Source organism: Serinus canaria, chromosome 1 (assembly GCF_022539315.1).
Source record: "Serinus canaria isolate serCan28SL12 chromosome 1, serCan2020, whole genome shotgun sequence".
Taxonomy (NCBI): domain Eukaryota; kingdom Metazoa; phylum Chordata; class Aves; order Passeriformes; family Fringillidae; genus Serinus; species Serinus canaria.
The window spans coordinates 88145937-88164548 of record NC_066313.1 but is presented as its reverse complement, the minus strand read 5'-3'; the positions used below and the strand labels follow the sequence as shown (position 1 = coordinate 88164548).

General features: G+C 43.0%; 1 protein-coding gene across 2 annotated transcripts; it reads left to right on the top strand.

The window, feature by feature from the left end:
• The first annotated feature begins 6285 nt into the window (after window positions 1-6285).
• On the top strand, window positions 6286-17923 carry CHAMP1 (chromosome alignment maintaining phosphoprotein 1). 2 transcript variants are annotated; one of them, XM_050976939.1, is made up of 3 exons: window positions 6293-6362; window positions 6707-6878; window positions 14231-17923. In XM_050976939.1, the coding sequence occupies exon 3, from the start codon at window positions 14292-14294 to the stop codon at window positions 17127-17129; it is 2838 nt and encodes a 945-aa protein (XP_050832896.1). In that variant the 5' UTR covers window positions 6293-6362; window positions 6707-6878; window positions 14231-14291; the 3' UTR covers window positions 17130-17923. The 2 variants fall into 2 exon arrangements, with proteins under 2 accessions (XP_030090846.1, XP_050832896.1); XM_030234986.2 differs by lacking the exon at window positions 6707-6878 and having other exon boundaries at window positions 6286-6362.
• Window positions 17924-18612: the final 689 nt, after the last annotated feature.

Genomic DNA, 18612 nt, shown 5'->3' with positions numbered 1-18612 from the left:
GTATCAGGCTACATAAGTCAGCTGCCAACTAAAATTACTTCAAGATTAAGTAAAACTGCTGCTAGAGAATCATCTGGGTTTAGCTCTATCTAAAGTTTATCTCATTTGCCAAGTTTATCCTGACTGCAGGAGAAAGGATTTTGTCATGATGTCCTGGCTGAGCACTGGAATGGCAGGCTTTCCTCTCAGTGGAAAATCCCAGTTTCAAGCCCAAGGAAACTCATCAGGGAAATTCTGCAGTAGAGCTGGGTGGAGCTGGGATCTTCACCAGATGAGGGGCTGCTCAAAAGCACCTCCCACCTTTTTGGATGCCCTGTGGTGACTGGAGCAGGGGGTGTGTTTCACCTGTAAGAGGGACTGACAGGACACAGGAGCTGTGATTTTGCACATGCTCCCAACTTGAGTGTGATATCTTTTGGCTTTTGGGCTTCTTCTCCACTTGCACCCAAGTTCCTTGGTTATGAGCACCTCTTATATTATTATAAGAGAACTTACAGTATTATAGAGAACTAACTAAAGTCAGGAATTTTTCAGTATTTTTCCATTTGGGTCTTCTTATTCAAACCTCATCTCAGTAAAAACTGTCAGTGCTTAAACACTTGTGTCCATCAGACTAAGCTGGAGATTCAGGTCAAGACAGAAATTCCTGCAGCTTTTTGACAAATTTTTGTGTTCTTGTGAATGCAGGCTCCTGCCCAAAGAGGCAGAGACAGAGAACCTGTCCTTTGACTTAGGTATTTACATGGTAGGAATATTCAGGACATCCAAATTTGGATGTGGAGAATGCAGTAGTCAACATCCACACACAGCTGCAGCCTGAGCTGCATCCCAAGCTGCCTGATGGCTTGGCAGTGCCACTCTAGGAACCCTTGGGACAACCTCTCCCATGCAGCAGGTACTGGCATCTATTCTTCCACATCTGAGAAGGGCAGTAGGAAGCACTGGCCACCATCAGCAGGACCTGAGCATTGCTATAGCCAACTACACCTGTAGTAGTTGATGAGGTAAATGTACATTGACCATGTACCTCATAGGAATGCTGCAAAGTACAATGGCTAAAGCAGCAAAATACATTTCCAAGTCCCTTCTCCAATGTCTCCTCACAGGAATGCAGCAGGGCCTGAGCTTGCTTCCCTTGCTGGAGCAGCTGCCACCTGCTCTGTGCTCACTTGTTCTTTTATGCTTCTCCCGATGACATCAAATAAATGCAGGCTTGCTGCCTGCCTTTGTGCAAACTCATCGTGGCGTGAGAGCTTCATTGCCACAATAGTAACTTTGTTTTGCAAATTCAGCTTAGCTGAAAGTAGAGACAGCATCCCCACAGAATGGGAATTGTGTCTGGTTACATCACAGCTGACTTCAGTGCCATCTGTTTTCTCGCTTTTAAAATATAATGTTCTACATATAGAGAGCTTCACCAAATATCTGTTGCCCGGTTTCTCATTGAATTCCAAGGTCATTGACATTTAAGAAGATGGAAATCACTCTGTCTGTCAAATGGAGATTGGGCTTCATTCTATTGTGATCTATTGTGTTACTGGAAACTGATGTAGAATGTAAATATTCAGTAAAAATCCCTGCATTTGTGCTTGTTGCAGCTTTAAAGAGAAGCTTATTCAACTCCAAACGTACTGACAACTTTGCATTCAGTTTATAAATACATTCTGTTGCTTCTTTTAATTTAAAACCAAATGGCTGAAAGTTGTTTTTGGAGAGTCTTTGGAGGTCCATCCATGGTTAACCCAACACTGCTCTTCATGCTGAAGGCAGTTTCTCTGCTGGCATTTATTTGCAGTATTACAACTGAACAGCCCAAACAAAGGCCTGAAATACGAACATGACAAAACCCACTCACTTTGGCACAAAATAATACTGAACATCAGAATAAAATATGCCTAAAAAGGAAAATGGAGTAGTACTTCCCTCCCCAAACTCAATGGAATGTTGAAAGTCTGTGGAAAATTACTTGTGAGATGGTGGTGTTTGAGTATTATATGATGAGAGAAGAAACTTAAAATGTTCGAGTTACTCATGTAGAACTGTTTCATTACAAAGAAAAAATATCTGAAACAAATGGGAAACCAGAATCTTATCTGATAATTTCTAAATGTCTTAGAGGCATTCACTCTGTCTTCTGTGCCTCCACTTGAGCTTTTCATTTAAGTTCTTGAAGACTCAAAATGTCATCTTACCAAGAACTTGTTTCCCTCTTAGCAGTTAAACCCTCTCCCAAACTTCTTCATTGTTACATAACTAAAAAAAAATACTGTCTAGATATATTTTGTGATTTACATTTCATTAGGCCTTACCTGATCTCCTGAATATGCCCCATTTGCATATCCCATCTACAATTACATAAATACTATCAGAGGCTCATTACTGTCACATAAATATTACAGTGTTTTGATTCAAATTGACACAAACACACAAGACATTGGACTGCAGTGTTCTTTGCTCAATTCCAACTAGCAGCCTGGATTATTAAAAAAAATAAATCTTCAACACACTCCAAAAGGGTAAAGATTAGCAAAAATGGCACATAGACTCATAGTCCATGCAAGATCCATAAATGGCTCCCAGCATATGCAGAAGGCAGGAGATACAAAACAAGCAGAAATAGATGATTCTTTCCCCTCTTCTCTTTACAAATGCTGATATAGTCTAAAATTAAATATGAAGGCTTTGCATAGAGGTTGAGAGGGGGTGGGCGGGGGCTGTGTCTTTTAGGCTATTGGTGTTTTAGGTTTTTTTCTTCTGCCAGGATCTCAGCTGCCAACTCTAGTGAACAGATACAAAAGTAATTCTGGAAGCTCCAGCTGGCCAGACATGGGTTTGGCTTTAGATTGTCCACAGCATGGAGGACATGGCCTGTTACTACTGATCTGTGCCCAGGTACGTGTGTATTGTGCTGCTCCCTATATCTGGCTGTGCAGAAATGCAGATGGTTCTGCTGGATGAAACTGAAGGGAAGTTCCACCTCACCTTGTTTCTTACCAATAAATTTGAATATGGGTACCAATATATGGCATTACCTGCTGGAAGTTCTTGCACAGTTTGACAGCTGTTGAAGGTCATCAGCATCCAGAAACAAGAGTATGTGTACAGTCATGTTCTCAGGCATTCAGGCAAGAAAATCAGGATATTGAAATGGAAACACTTTCAGGGCTGAATAGGCTCAGTCTTGTTTCCTTAACATTTACCAACATCCTGAAATACAAAGATTAAAGTTGCTTGTATATTGGAAACTTTTAAGTTCCTAAATTAGGGATCAAATAACAAGGAGGAAAACATTTGGGAGTATGTTACATAAGGTAAAAATATATTCACTGGTGTTTAGATATATCTCCAGTGGATTGTGAGCTCTCCATAGCTGCAGTGTTAGGTAACATTCATTGCTCTATTTGTTACAGTTACTAATGCACAATAAGAAAAAGGCCATTTCGGAAAGTAATTTTAGAGGCCTAAGGGAAGGAATTGAATGAAAAAATAGCTGTCTTGGATGATTAAACTCCATGCCTTCAAAAGCCTGCTGGCATTTTGCTGAAACTTCACAGGTGAATATGGTAATTTTTTACATGTTGCTTATAAAAAAAATCTAGAGCTGCAAACTATATTCAAGTGTTTTTCACAATAATATTAACTGAAAGGGGAGAGATTTATGAAACTTTAGCGGGATTTCATAAATCAAATTTAATCCCTAGATGTAAATGCAAAAAATTCTAAACAAGTTAGAAAAGAAAGTTTAACCATACAGTAAAAAAAGTCTATTAAAAAAAAGTTATTCACTGCAGTTGCCTGAGATGTGCTGTGCTTTGTAATTGCTAATCCAGCAAAAAATCTCAATGGGATTTCTTTACCTCCTTTGAGAAAACTTCTTCACTAGGTTGAAAAGCAATCCTCCAAGTACTCCAAATCACTTACAGGTAACAATAGCATGGAAAAAGTTTACTTAGTCTGTCTAAGAAGAAACCTAATAAATGGGGTACACCTGGTTTATCTGGAATTTAATTAAGTGTTTGATTCCATTCACAATGGAAATTATTCTATTAACTACAGTAGCTGGAAATTAATTTTAAAACTGTAAGATGAGTGAAAGCACTGGCAAACCAGGAAGAGATGAAAAGCTCAGGATCAAGTGAAAAGACAGGTTATTAGCTGACCTTGGGTTGACTTTACAGCTATTTCCATGAATGAACAATGCAGGAGTCAGCATTTTGAGTAATAAAAACCAGATAAAATGCAAGTACAAGGGGGATGAGTAGCATAATGTTCTTAGCTGAAGACTTGGATGGAAACAACCAGTTGGTTTTTGTTAGTCATGGGAAAACCACAATCCCCAATGATGAATATATAACCTGTAGCAAAGAGATATGAGCCTGGGACATAACTACACAGAAGACCAGGAGGGTATCTAGACTGCAGTGCTAGATTTCACCATGACATCTAGATGTGGAAAAAAGAAAGAAATTCCTCATCAATCACTAATGGTAGTTAATCACTACACTTCTGTACATTTTCAGTGCATGGGCAGGATTGATTTTGTTGGAAACTTAGATAGACCAGCAAAAAATATTGCTTCTATCCAAGCAGTCAGGGGATGTAACAGATCACTGCTAAATGCTGCCTGTCAGAGAGACCACCCTCTTGGTAAGGAAATGCTGCTGAATGCCATGGCTGAACCTTCCCTGGAGGAGCTCTGAGCCATTCCTACCTATCCTCTCAGTGGGTACCAGGGAGAAAAGCTTAGATCTTTCCCTCTGCTTCCCTCATCTGGAAGATGTAGAGAGCAATGAGGACGATTGAAAGACTGAACTATTCAGAGACAATGACTCAAAACATTCCTCATTTGTGGAGGTGCCAGGGTGCTTGGTTGAGATGGAGTAGGTGAACTTTTAGTTGTGTAATGGCTAAACCTCTGATCTGGTAAGGCACAGGGTGAATGATGAGCTGTGAGTGAGATAAGAGCTGGATCCTGTGGACAGCACTGTGCCTCTTGTCATGCTAAGCTGTGCTTCCTTGCACAAACCACTGGGCTGTGGGACTGGCCCTCCTCACTCTGGAAATGCTGGCAAACTCATGTGACCTGAGCAGGTTCATCTCTGCTGATGGGACATAATGGGGTACAAGTGACTCAACTGCACTGCTAGGATGGGCAGCTGTGCTGTCTTAGAAGGTGCCAAGGACTCCCGAAGAGTCCCGTGATCTACAGTATTACATGAAGCTCCCTGCTCCTGAGGAGGCACCTGATTTATATTTACCTGAACCAGAGTGAATATAAGCCCAAGAGATTATGTGTTCCACTGATTCCTCCCCACCACTTCTTCGGGACTTCCCTCATCACTCAACCACCACTTTGACCAAGACTGTACAGCAATCAAGTCTTGTTGTAAGGCATAGGGTGGTGAGATAGTCACATTCTTGTTCTCCTCTCCTCTCCTCCCCTCCCCGCCCCTCCTTAATTAGTTCTGTGATTCTTTGAGTCTGTGACTCTTTCATACTGGACAAAAAGCACTGCAAAACCCAAAAGACAAAAAGCAATTCCTGAATTGAGGGGTCCAGAACTGCACGCACAGTACCCGTGTGTGGCCTCTTTGGCACTGGTGAGCCCACCCCCAGAATGCTGTGTACATTTCTGGGCCGCTCAGTTCAGGAAGGATTTCAATGGGCAGATCCAGAGAAGAGCGATAGAGTGAATGTCCTGCAGGGAGCGGCTGGGGGAGCTGGGGTTGTGTAGCCTGGAGAGCAGGAGGCTCCGGGGAGACCTTACCACTTGCTATAATCACCTGAAAGGAGGCTGTAGCACCTTGGGGTCAGTGGGGTCAGGTTTTCTCCCAAGCAACCAGCGACAGGATGAGAGGACACAGTCTTAAACGGCATCAAGGGATTTTTAGGTTGGATATTAGGGAGGATTTCTTTACTCAGAGGGTGATTGGTAATTGGAATGGGCTGCCCAGGGAGGTGATGGAGTCACCGTCCCTGGAGGTGTTTAAGGAAAACTGGACATGGCACCGAGGGCCATGGTCTTGTTGACGCGTTGGTATTTGCTCATAGTCGGGGATCTCAGAGGTCTATTGCAGCCTAGTTTGTGACTTTGTGACTCTGTGTTTCTGGGATTCTGCAATCCTCTCCGCACTGGACAAATCCCCTGTGGGCTCCCAGACAGGGCCGGGCCCCCTGGGCGGCAGCGCCCCCTGCCGGCGGGCGCGGAGGGCGGCGCGGCCCGGCCCCGCCCCCGGCCCCGCCGCCGCGGCCGCGGCACGTGACCCGGCCCCGCCTCCCGCCGCCGCCGCCGCCGCCATTGGCGGGGGGAGCCCGGCCCGGCCCCCCCGGCCCCGCGCCCGCCGTCCCGGAGGTGCTGAACGGTGAGTGCGGGCGCCCCGTCCCGCTCGCCCCCCGCTCCCGTCGGCCGGGCCCGGCGCGCTTCCCTCCCTCCCCCTGGGCATCGGGCCTGGGCCTTCCCCTTGTCCAGCCCCCGCCGCGCGGGGGGCGGCGGCGGTTGCCGGTGCCGGCGCCGGCGCGGGGGGAACAAAACCGGCGGGGCCGCGCACGGGAGGGAAGAGGGAGAGGGGAGGCGGCGAGGGAGAGCGCTTGGAGGGGAGGATGAATGGGCGGGCGGCGTGGCCCCCGGCCCCGGGGGTGCGGCCCCGGGGAGGGCCGGGCAGCAGAGAGCCAGCGGCCCCGGGAAAGCCGAGCCCCCTTCCCGCAGGAAAGTTAAAGTGATGCCGGCGGAGCGAGGAGCAGGAGGAGCACGCTGCCGGTCTGCTGTCCTGGGATAGCGAGTTCGGCACGGGACGTGTCCCCGCCGGGACCGGGCCCTTCCCCGGTGACAGAAATAGCTGCCGGGAGCGGCTGCGTCGCACGTGGGAGCAGAGAAGCAGGTGCAGAAGCAAGGCTCACAGCAGTTCGGGAGAGCATGTCCTGTGAGGAGCGGCTGAGGGAGCTGGGGGTGTTCAGCCGGGAGAGGAGGAGGCTCGGGGGGACCTTATCGCTCTGTACAACCGCGTGAAAGGAGGGTATAGCCAGGTGGGGGTCGGCCTCTCCTAACAGGCAACAAGTGACAGGACGAGAGGACACAGTCTTAAACGGCATCAGGAGACCTTTAGATAGGACGTTAGGAAGAATTTCTTCACTGTGAAAGTGATTAGACATTGGAATGGACTGTCCAGAGTGGTGTTGGAGTCACTGTCCCTGGAGGTGTTTAAGGGAAGAGGCACTGAGTGCCATGGTCTACTGAGGTGTTCAGTCATGGCTTTGAGCTCGATGATCTCAGAGGTCTTTTCCAAACTCAATGACTCTATGAATTTTTTGCAAGTGAGGAATATAGAAACTTTGGATTTCACATTTCTCTTCTGTAATTTTCCCTTGAACCCCATATTCTTTCAGGGTAGTGTAAATGAAATCCTTAGCATGTTACCAAGTTTCACAACCTTAAGTTGGTTCTTGAGTAGTTTGTAATGCTCTAGTGGGTCTAGTGGCACTTCATTAGCTCAGGTACAGCACTACAGCAACAAGGTTTTTGGGGCCATTTTTGGAAACCAACTGGAAGTGGAATTGGAACTTGGAGTTAGAAAGCGGTAGAAGCAGTACATGGAATTAATTTCTCCAGTCTTGGGTCTGTCAAAGGTACATTGATTTTACTCTGTAATTTAGACTGTTGTTAGATCTTTTATTAAGAACTAATGTTGTATAGACTTGTCATTCTCTTAACAAAGATTGAAACATCGCAAAATTACTGTAGTTCTGGGTGCTTTATTTTTCTTAAGTCATCTGTATGTGCATCAAGTATTGTCACTTTGTAGATCTCCCCTGACTTGAACCTTTTCTGGAAACATGGAACTTCATAATGCAGCATTTCCTGCCTGGATCTGGTACCTCCCATGTTCTTAGTGTATCTTGCTGTTTCAGTGGCTGGTTGGGGCGGAGTGTTTGTGCCTTGTGTAGCTGTGAAATTTTAAAGACCTTGTTCAGCAATTGTTACTGGTGGAACTTATCCTGAGTAGACTGGCTGGTAGCTGGGAGTTCAGATGTGAGGTTTTGGTCAGATACTGTGGACACTTCTGGACTAGCAGGAGCATAGGGCTGCCTGTCTTGTTCATGGTGCCTTGGAAGTGATGCCCTTACCTGCCTAGTGCCATGTAAAGTGCCTGCTCTGCCCCACTGAGAGCTGTTTGTGTGCAGCTTCCTCTGGGAGCTAAACTTATCTTTGTCAGTCACAACACAGGGATGTAGCTTCAAGAGAAGCATCATGCTGCCACCAGACTGCCATTCACTTTTTGGCACTGCAAGAACATGTAATTTTTCCTTTTGCTTAAACCCAGCAAAAGTCTGGATCTGTTCCTTCTAGCAGAGGCAATGATGCTGCTGTATCTCACTTACTCAGATTTCCTTTGCCATTGACCCTCCTCATTGACAGAGGGTTATGACTGAACTGTTAGTCTGCAAGAAACTTCCAAGGCTGATGAAAATCAACAGTGATCCTTCCTGTGCAGTGACTGGTATAGGGAATCTTAGTGTAGTTGTAGTGAATTGCAGAAAATCACAGGGCTTTTCTTCTGGATCATTTTCCCAGCTGTGTTGGTGTCATTAAAGTATGTTGCATGTTCTCTATCTGCTTGTGTTTCACCAGGCTTGATTGTTCATTGAGAGGAAAAGAGTTATAGATTTTTCTGCCACTGAGAACCAAGACAGTCTGATTTTGAACAATGATGTGGCAGACTACTTGTTGCTGTGCTTTGAATTTTTTCATGTAATGTTAAAAGAAATCTAATTTTCTGCTCACAGACAGTCTAGCCCTTTATCTTTGAGCCCTTCATTGCTTCCCTCAGTCACAGCTTATCTTCAGTAGAGGAAAAATGCAGGTATATATTAATTTGTTGTAATTTTTAATAAACACATTCTAAGTGTAGAATGTGTTTATTAAAAATTACCAGGAATGATTGGAAGACTTGTAGCTATGAAATTGGAATGGACTTAAAAAGCAGAGACATCTTGTTTCCTGCCAGAGTCATGTTGTGCCAACAGTTGCATGGATTTCTTCTTATATGTAGGTATCTCCTGCATTTTTCCACTTTTCTTCCACAGGGAGGTTTTTGAGAGGCTGTAGGAAGTATGGCTTAATCTTAAGTAGGATCCTTGTGGAAGATTGGATATAGAATCCAGGAACCATCTCTGACATGGCTGGGAAGACAACACATCCTCTCTGTGCATTAGCTTAGGATACTCCTGTTGCTCACTTTAACATGAACTCAGCAGAAACTTCTGATGCTGTTTGACTCCACTCTGTGGCTGCCTTGCAATACTCATAACCAACTTTTGGTTGAGTTTGTGGTTATCTCGCTGCCTCTGACTTCCTGAGTACTTCTTCTTTCTGCCAAATCATGACTTTAGCCTCTTGGCTGCTAAGAACAAATTAAGAAAAGCAGTGATGGTTGTTCTTTTCTCAGGTAGATACATGCCCTCATTACCAATCCTTTCCCCATGCTGTTTTTCTGTTTTTTCCTCTGGTGGAGGAGATTATGGCCAGCACTGCAATGTAGGGGACAGGAACTGGTGTAAGGATCTTCAGCATCTCAGTGGAGATAGGAGAGAGTTGATGGTAGGAACCTCTGTATGTAGGTTCTAAACATGCCTGAAAGAATAGGGGTTGGGAGAGGTGGCTGATGGAGCAGCAGTAAGGACTGGTGGTCCCACTGCTGAGATTTGTGTCTCTTCAGGCAGCTTTAAACTGAGTGATGGACATTGATCTGTGTCACTTCAAGTCAGCTAAGAGCTGACTTGGTACTGATGCTGTTACTGTGCTTGACATCTGAGGATATAGTGAGCTTTTAGCTGGAAGCACTTACCTGTTCAGGTAGATTCCAGTGGGAAATGTCATGGCTTAGGAAGAGTCTGAATGAGTCTTGGCTGCCTTAAGTTAACATTTAGTATTGCAAACCCCAGAATCTTAGTTGAATCACAGTATTTTGTCTTGAAGGCAGGATGTGGATGCAGAACAGGCATAATGCTGGGCTTCAGGCTTCTGCTTCAGTTGTAGTGTGTTCTGTTTGGCTGCATGTGTATTTGTTTTCTCAGTATTACATCCATGGGAAGTGAGAAAAGTAGGAGGGAGTGCAGAAGGAGCAATTAAGGGATGTGTTGTGCTTTGTAGTGTTACAGTAGCCTGCAGCACTGCCTCAGTTATTGTCACTGCTGCACTGCACATCCTGTTACCTGAGAGTTCAAATAGGGGAATGCTCAGATGTCCTTTTTACAAAGCAGTTATGGCCTGGCAGAGTGTTCAGCTAAACAAAGTGGCCTGGGGCCTGCGCAGCAGTTATTTGTACTTGCCGATGTGGCAGCTTCTTTATCCTCCTAGGAGTATTCAAGAAGTCTTGAGAGGTACTCCAGTGGCCATCTGTCTTCTGCTTTGTTTAATGGAGAAGCTGTTGCTCATGACAATTTGATCTTTGTCCTGAAATACATACTTTTCATCAAAGAGCTTCAGAGGACTAGAATGATGTCGTGATTTAGTACTTGGTCCAGGTCTCTGCAGTGCACATGGAGCACCCTGACAAAAATCACACCATTTATTTAATAAAACCTTTTTATGGGTTTGATTTGCAGCAGCACAGAGCTAGTTCCCTTTAATGTCTGTAATAATGCATTTACACAGAGGGAGCATGGGCCATCTCTCTCAGTGTTGCCAAAAGGATGCTGCTGAGCACAGATTACATCACAGTTCATGCAGGACCAAGGACATGGGGACCTGGTTACTGAGCATATGGTTTCTAGGCTGGCTGACTCTGCAGGTGTGGGACTCCTTAGAAAACAGTGACATGTTGTTCCTTGCACTTTCACCCAACTAGACAAGCCAGGATCCAGTGCAGAACAAGTTCTGAGGCAGGAGCTGATGGCAAAGAGCAGTGTGAAGCAGAGTCATCTATGTGAGAAAGCTGAGTACAGAGGAGGACAGCAACCAAAATCATGTAGAGACAGTGGCACTGGAGCTCAATATTGAGAAGGAATTTGGAGGGATTGACAGGAAAATCTTTCAAATTAGCTATTTAGATCAGTGCTAAGTGAACCAGCAACATCTCAGAGTTTATTCTTCCAGAAGTGTTTACACAAATTTAAATTGACAAGATGAGTTAGTAGGGGCTCAGTGCTGTTTGTTACTGATCTCAGTAACTATTCTAAAACTAGATTTACTATTCCATGGGCTTGCAGCCTAAGGTGCTGCAATAACAGAGAGTTGTCTTGCTCAGTAGGGTGCCTCAACTAAGTAGAGATTTCAGCAGAAGAGGCAGTTACTTCAGTGACTGCCAGGTACAGTGGGTTGAGTTACAGAACTAAAAATGGTGAGTGATGGCAATGTGAGAGAAAGTGCCCTCAGCTCTTTAATGTTATTTCTTACGCAAAAGGCTTGACTGTCAAGACTTTTGGGTGTCTGGATTGTGCCTGTAACTTCTTTGGTTCCAAAATAATCTGATGGTCAAAAAAGCTTAGCATCAATATGGACAATTTGTGGAATTTGGGAGCCACTGAATTTTTCTAACTGTTGTAATTGGAAAGAAAGTGGGAATTTTCATCATAAAATAAGTAGAACTGAATAAAATAAGAGAATGGGAGGTGGGGTGAAGTGTATTTCAGTGAATAACAAAAAACTGCAGCAAGGACAACAGGTGACATGCGAAGAGCTGGGAAATTATGAAGAGAGTAGAAAAGATTGGTAAACTTTGTTATAAACTGTGATAAATTCAAATTAGAAAAGCCCTTTTTTGGTTTTCTAGTGAAAAGAAAGTGGATAATTCAGGATTACAACCAATTTTGGAAATGACAAATTCCCTTTCAAGTCTAAAAGCATGATTACTGCAGTATGTCTTCTTTATCCTAATTATGTTGTGCTGTGATTTGATAAAAAAAAAAAGCAGAACCTTTTTATTTCACTCATATCAGCAATTCAGAAATTTTTGCTTTCAAATTTAAATTTTCCTTTCCTCCCATTGTCCTGAGTCCTGCAAACAAAGTATAAACTGTAGTTCATAAAGATTTGAAAGTCTTTCAGAGTACTCACACATGATGTGCTGTGGGTTTTTACAATTGGCAAGTTATTTTCTGTTGAAGAGATACAGGCCACTGAGCACTGCTGTCATCTTTGTTTTGTTTTCATCTTTTACAGACATAAAAAATTTGTTATAAGATGTTGGGAAGTGTTTTGGGTCAACACCGAATGTGGTGTGGGCTACAATTTGGGGTGTCTTTTTAAGGCTGCCAGCAGTGCTGGGAAACTGCAACTTATACCCCAAAGGCCCTTCCACTTCAGTGTTTGTAGAGCAGAGTAATTAGTTCTCATTTGTAGCTAGGCTGTGGTTGGATGCTGTTCATTTGCCTTATGGTTGTAAAGCAGGTTCCTTCTTAAAGCTCTGCATGTGGTTCCACCGTGCTTCCCAATTGGAACTCTACCTGTCCCTGTGACTTAATGTGACGTGGGTACACGCAGTGCACACAAAGGAGTTGTTCCATAAGCAGCTGAGCTAGGGAACCTGTATTTCTTAAGGGTTTGTGCCCTCCTGCTCCTCAGCCAATCCTCCTTTCCTGGTTTTTTGCTGTATCCATCTCATCCTCTAGCAGCGCTGCTAATTTGCTTTCATTCTGTCTCTGCCTCAAGCCCAAAGCAACTCACTGCTGTAGTATTTTGAATTCCTTCCCCTTTTCCTTAATTAAAGCTGAATCAGATACTGCTTGCTCTGAATGTTTCAAGACTTTTTGTGGAGAGGCTAAACAGAAGAAGTTGCTGCTAAGTGACATATTCTGCCTCAGTGGAGGCATTGCTTGCATTCTCTAGTTCCTGATTTTCATGAAAGGTGTAGAAATGCAAAGTAAGGCTGGATTGCTTTGTCTGGTTTGATTGGCATTGACTGTGGGGCAATGTGTTTGTGTAAGCCTCATTTCCATAAGAAACCAGAGGAAAAATGCTTTAGGAATAAATTAAGAAAACTTGCTTTGAATGCATATTTTTAGACTTGTTAGTCTTATATATATTTAGACAGGTAAATTAATGTTAAGATTAAACAACAATTTTGAGTGTTTTGAAGCAGTGTGTTTAACAACACCTCCCAAAATTAGATCGATAGCTTAGCAAGATTAATCATGTAACAACTGTTTGATTTCAATCTACAAGAAAAATGTGTGCATTTCACTCACTTAAATGTCCTTTTTACCTTCCACTTGTATGTCAATATAACTTACAGACTACGGCTAGACTTGGTTTTCTGCTTATTTTAGTAGCTAATCTGGCTAAATTCTGTTGGAAATAGGGGAATCTAGCCAAATCATTAAAAGCTATTTATTTTGGTTGGGTTTTGGGATTTTTTTTGTTGTTGTTATATTGGGGTTTTTTTAAGTCTTGCAAAAAACATTTTAATTTTGAGAAATTTCTATATTTGGGGTGAGCAAAACAGCGGACCAGCTGGGGAAAAAAACCCTGCTGTTTTTCTTAAATAGTATTTTTGTTGTTATTGGGGCAACAGATGAAATAATGGAACAGGAAAAGTCCTTTTCATAATAGATGAAGTTTTTATGATCGGTATTAATTTTTTTCATGTAATTAGTGAAATTTTTATGATCAGTATTTTTTTTTCATGTAATTAGATGAAACAGACAAATGGAAACAGCCTAGACTTTAGACTGCTGTTTTCTTGAATTTTATTTTGGTCTTTGTCAAAAACTGATGATTTGTTTGGAAATTTAATGGTGAAGATGCATTTTTTAATGGCCTTATCTCAGTGGCAGTGTTTCAAGTACTTTCCCAAGTACTTTTTGTTTTCAGTTTACATGTATGTTGTAAATAATGCAATGCCAATAAAAGCACATCAAATATGGGAAGAGAAGACAATGGAGAAAACAAGTCACATTTATCAAATGAAATTAAAATTTTGCTCTTCATCACCTGGGTTCTTTTTTTATCATTTGCTCCCAGCTTTTTTACATAAGTAGGAAGGCCTATTGTTAAATATAAACTTTTTTTTCAAGTTTACTATTTTACTAATTTTACTAATGCAAAATGACTTTCAGGAGTTGGTGACACTTATGTTTGGATTTCTCTATGAAGTAGTCAGTACCTGTGCAAAATTTATGCTTTCTAAAAAGGGAGTGGGGCTGAGCAGGGAAAAGCCCATGTGGTTATTTAGGAGTGACAGCGTTGAAATTAACATGAAAGGATAACTCTACAGATCTTTTTCCTTTATTGCAGGAACTGAAAAATCCCCTTTAAAAGGTGCAGTGCTGTGGAAACTGTTACTGCCTATAGAAAAATGGACATGTTGCAGATACTACGTAAAAGCACAGAGCGCTTGGAATGTGACTACTGCAGCTTCAGGGGAACTGACTATGAAAACATACAAATTCATATGGGTACCGTTCACCCAGAGTATTGTGATGAAATGGATGCTGCTGGTTTGGGTAAACTTATATTTTATCAAAAAAGTGCAAAACTGTTTCACTGCCATAAATGTTTCTTTACCAGCAAGATGTATTGCAACGTATATTATCACATCAAAGCACAGCATGCAGCACCTGAGAAGTGGAACGAAGAGCAGAAAGAGCAACAGGTAGAAGGAGATTCGGATTCGTCCAAGAAAAGTGTCACGTGTGAGCCACAGAAACCTACCCTCTCCCCTGAGTCAGGCAAACCTGCCCTTTCTCCTGAGCTCCCCAAATCAGAACCCGTTGTTTCCCCCAAGCTTCAGAAATCTTCTGTGTCTCCAGAGCCCCAGAAGTCTGCTCAGGTGACTTCCCCAGAGCCAGAGAAATCAGTCCAGACTGTGTCCCCAGATCCAGAAAAGTCAGCCCAGGCCACATCTCCCGATCCAGAGAAGTTAGCCTCATCTGTGTCTCCTGACCCACAGAAGCCATCTCCTGCTGTGTCTCCTGACCCACAGAAGCCATCTCCTGTCATGTCTCCTGACCCACAGAAGCCATCTCCTGCTGTGTCCCCCGACCCACAGAAGCCAGCCCCGGCCGTGTCACCAGAGCCCCGGCGGCACTCCCCAGCAACGTCTCCAGAGCCCCGTCGGCATTCCCCTGCCATATCGCCTGAGCCCCGGCGCCATTCTCCTGCTGTGTCTCCAGAACCCCGCAGATACTCCCCAGCTGTGTCACCAGAGCCAAAGAAACCTCCTCCAGCAGTGTCCCCTGAACCACGGAGGTACGCCCCAGCTGGGTCTCCTGAGCCGCGCAGGCATCCCTCTCAAATGCGTAGGCCCGCTTCTGCTTCTTCTCCGGAAAGCCGGAGGCCTGCTTCTGCAGTTTCGCCGGAGTCGTGGAGACCTGGTCCAACTGTTTCCCCTGAGCCCTGGAGGTCTTCACCTCATGAAGTGCAGAAGTCTTCCACAGTTTCTCCCTGGGCTTCAAAGCCTGCCATGTCGGTGTCCGTAGAATCCCGGAGGTCTGCCCCTGAGTCCCGAAGGCCTGGTTCGGTTGTGTTGCCAGAACCTAGGAGGCTGGTTTCTGATTCGTGTAAGTCTACGTCCTTTTCTGAATCCCAGAAGTCTACTCTTGTTTCTTCTGAGCCCTGGAAACCCATCTCATCTGTTTACCCCGAAGGCTGGAAACCTGTTCTGTCCCCTGACACATGGAAGCATTCTCCCCCTGTTTCTCCTGAACTTCGAAAGTCCAGTCACGCTGTTTCCTCTGACTCTTGGAAGCCTTCTTTCTTTCCTGAGGTCCGTAAGCCTGGTGTTTCAGTGTCTCCTGAATCTTGGAAACTCTCTGAGTCACGGAAATCTATGTATTTTTCTGAAACTCAGAAATCCACCTCTGCTGCTTCATCTGAGATTCAGAAACGGGCTCATTTCCCTGAGCCTCGGAAAAGAGTGTTGTTCCCAGAGACTCGTAAATCTAATCCTACTGCTTCTACTGATGTCCAGAAACGTGCTGTCTTTTCTGAGCCCCAGAATCAGACGCCTACTTCTGCTGTTTCTACTGAAGGTCAAAAACAAGCTCTGTGTTCTGAAGCCCAAAAATCCACTCTTGTTTCTTCTGAAGTCCAGAAGCATGCCCTGTTTTCTGAAGCCCAAAAACTCACTTCCATTTCCTCTGAAGTTCAGGAGTCTACTTCCTTTTTAGAGTCTCAGAAATCCACATCTCCTGAAGTTCAGAAACATGGCCTCTTTACTGAGTCCCAGAAACCTACTCCTGTTTCTCCTGAGACACTCAAGCAAGCTGTTTTCACAGACTGCCAGAAATCTGCTGTTTCTCCTGAAGTTCAAAAGCATGCTGTATTTTCTGAGATGCAGAAGCCTGCTGCTGCTCTATCCTCTGATGTCCAGAGACATGCTGAAACTACTGTACCTTCTGAAATCCAGAAGAACATCCTGTTTTCCGAGCCTCACAAGCCTGCTTTGGGCTTTTTCTCTGAGCCCCAAACGCCTAGTGAGTCTGGTGAGAGTGACTTTCTCTCTCACAGTTTAGATGATCAGAAACCACTGGATGATTTATTCTCACAGGATGACCAATCCATATTAGCCAAAGAATCACCTGAACACATGTTATATTCATGCCCAAAAAAGAAGCCCAAGAAGGAAAACCAGGAGAACTCAGATTCTGAACTAAATAGCAGTGAGTGTGGAAAACCAATGGTGGACTCAATGGAGATAAAGGAACAAGAATCCAACAGTGACCAAGAGCAGTATGATATGGAGTCATCTGATTACAGCAAAGAGAGCAAAATGGATGCAACTACTCCCACGCAGCCACAGTGTGTGCTTCAGTTTACTGAAGAGAAAGAGGCTTTCATCTCTGAGGAAGAAATAGCAAAATACATGAAGCGTGGCAAGGGAAAGTATTACTGCAAAATTTGTTGCTGTCGTGCAATGAAAAAAGGTGCTGTCTTGCACCATTTAGTTAACAAGCATAATGTTCAAAGCCCATACAAATGTAAAATATGTGGCAAAGCTTTTCTCTTGGAGTCTCTTCTTAAAAATCATGTTGCTGCTCATGGTCAAAGTCTGTTGAAGTGTCCCCGTTGTAATTTTGAATCTAATTTTCCCCGAGGCTTTAAGAAACATTTAACCCATTGCCAAAGCCGTCATAGTGATGATACACCTAAAAAACACTTGGACAGCCTTGAACCACTTGAAGAACAAATTTAATCTGTTTTTTTTTTTTCTTGTGCTAGAAAAGCTGAATTTATGAAGTGTTCATAAGTGTTACTGTATGTTAACCGAGTAGTTTAGCTGATCTGACAAGTCAGAAGATGCATGGTTTATTGTACTATGTTTAACTTGTCTTATAGCTGTATTACTGAAAAGATTTACTTTTGAAAGTAATTTTAAATGCGTGTTCATGTCTTTGTATTACCCATCAGTAGAGTCATATTTTATTTTTCAGATGTACTATGTTTTTGAAACCAAAATGGATACAAATTAGTTTTGTAAAGATTTGTAAAACATATAGGCAATTAAGGACTGGAGTGGCAAGCAATCTGTATTTTCCTGTGAAGACAACTTCTTTTTTCACATTTGTTAAATGTTGTATTTTTAAAAATGTTTTTATCAAGTTCTCAAATCAAATTCTCACTAAATTGAATGTGAATGAGCAAGAATATGAGGAACTACCAATATTCTTGGAATAATTCTGCCCTGAGGTTGTAATTGAGTGTATAGACATTTGCTGGAAATTTATTGCACTCAGTTCTCTGACTTGTCTCAGATTTAGAAGCATCAAGGTACTTATTTTGTGATTCTGTACTTTGGCCATGTTTTAATCATTTACTAATATACATTAAATTGATAGATTAACGTCAGACTATGTATAGCTCAACACTTTCTCTTGATGATCCAGATGTTTGTAATGTCAGACAACCCCTAAATTTCCTGTATTTGGTGAAATGTTATGCTTTAATGTTTTAACAATAAAAAAAAACCCAATCTGGTGTTGGCCATAATTTTTTTTTTTTGTTCAAGTCAAGGAGGAAACCTTTGTGTTCAACGTAGTATCTTGTAAGTATCTTTGGCAACAAGAGATGCAAAATTACCTAGGAGGTCTGCTTTGAAAGCTTCAACTTTGCAGTCATCAGCCTCAGTCGTCACTCAGCAAGGTTAGTCTAAATTTCCCATCTCTTTCAGAAGAACATGTCAGATGTAAATGAAAAAAGGAAAACAAGGGAAAAAAAGGAAAACAAGAATTTATGCACAGTTATTTAGGATGCTGGCCTTTGTGTGATTTGTATATTATTGTTAAAAACATGTAAGTAATTTATGATTCAGAAAGAATGTAGATTTTATGTGGAAACATCAGATGGAAGAAGAAATTCCTCTCCAGCTGAATTATGCCTAGACAACCTGATTTAAATAGGGGTTTAGGATATGAAGGTGTTAGTGTTACATTAATAATAAAAAAGTCTCCAAGTGTAATCTCCAACCAAAGAGAGACTCAGATTGGTTTGATTGAAGCTTGTATTTTTATCTTTGTTGTCTTTCAAAAGGATTTCTCTAAGGAAGGGCAAAGCTATTTAAAGCTGTACACTCAGGTAACTTCTTAGTGCTGCTAAGTGAAAGTTGCATTCCTGCCATGTCTGTATGAATAATTCAAATGCATTGTGTAACTTACTATGTATGTTCTGTGGTTGCAGTT

Excerpts from the sequence above, each read along its gene's own strand:
- CHAMP1 (XM_030234986.2), top strand. The coding sequence starts at position 14,292 with ATGGACATGTTGCAGATACTACGTAAAAGCACAGAGCGCTTGGAATGT.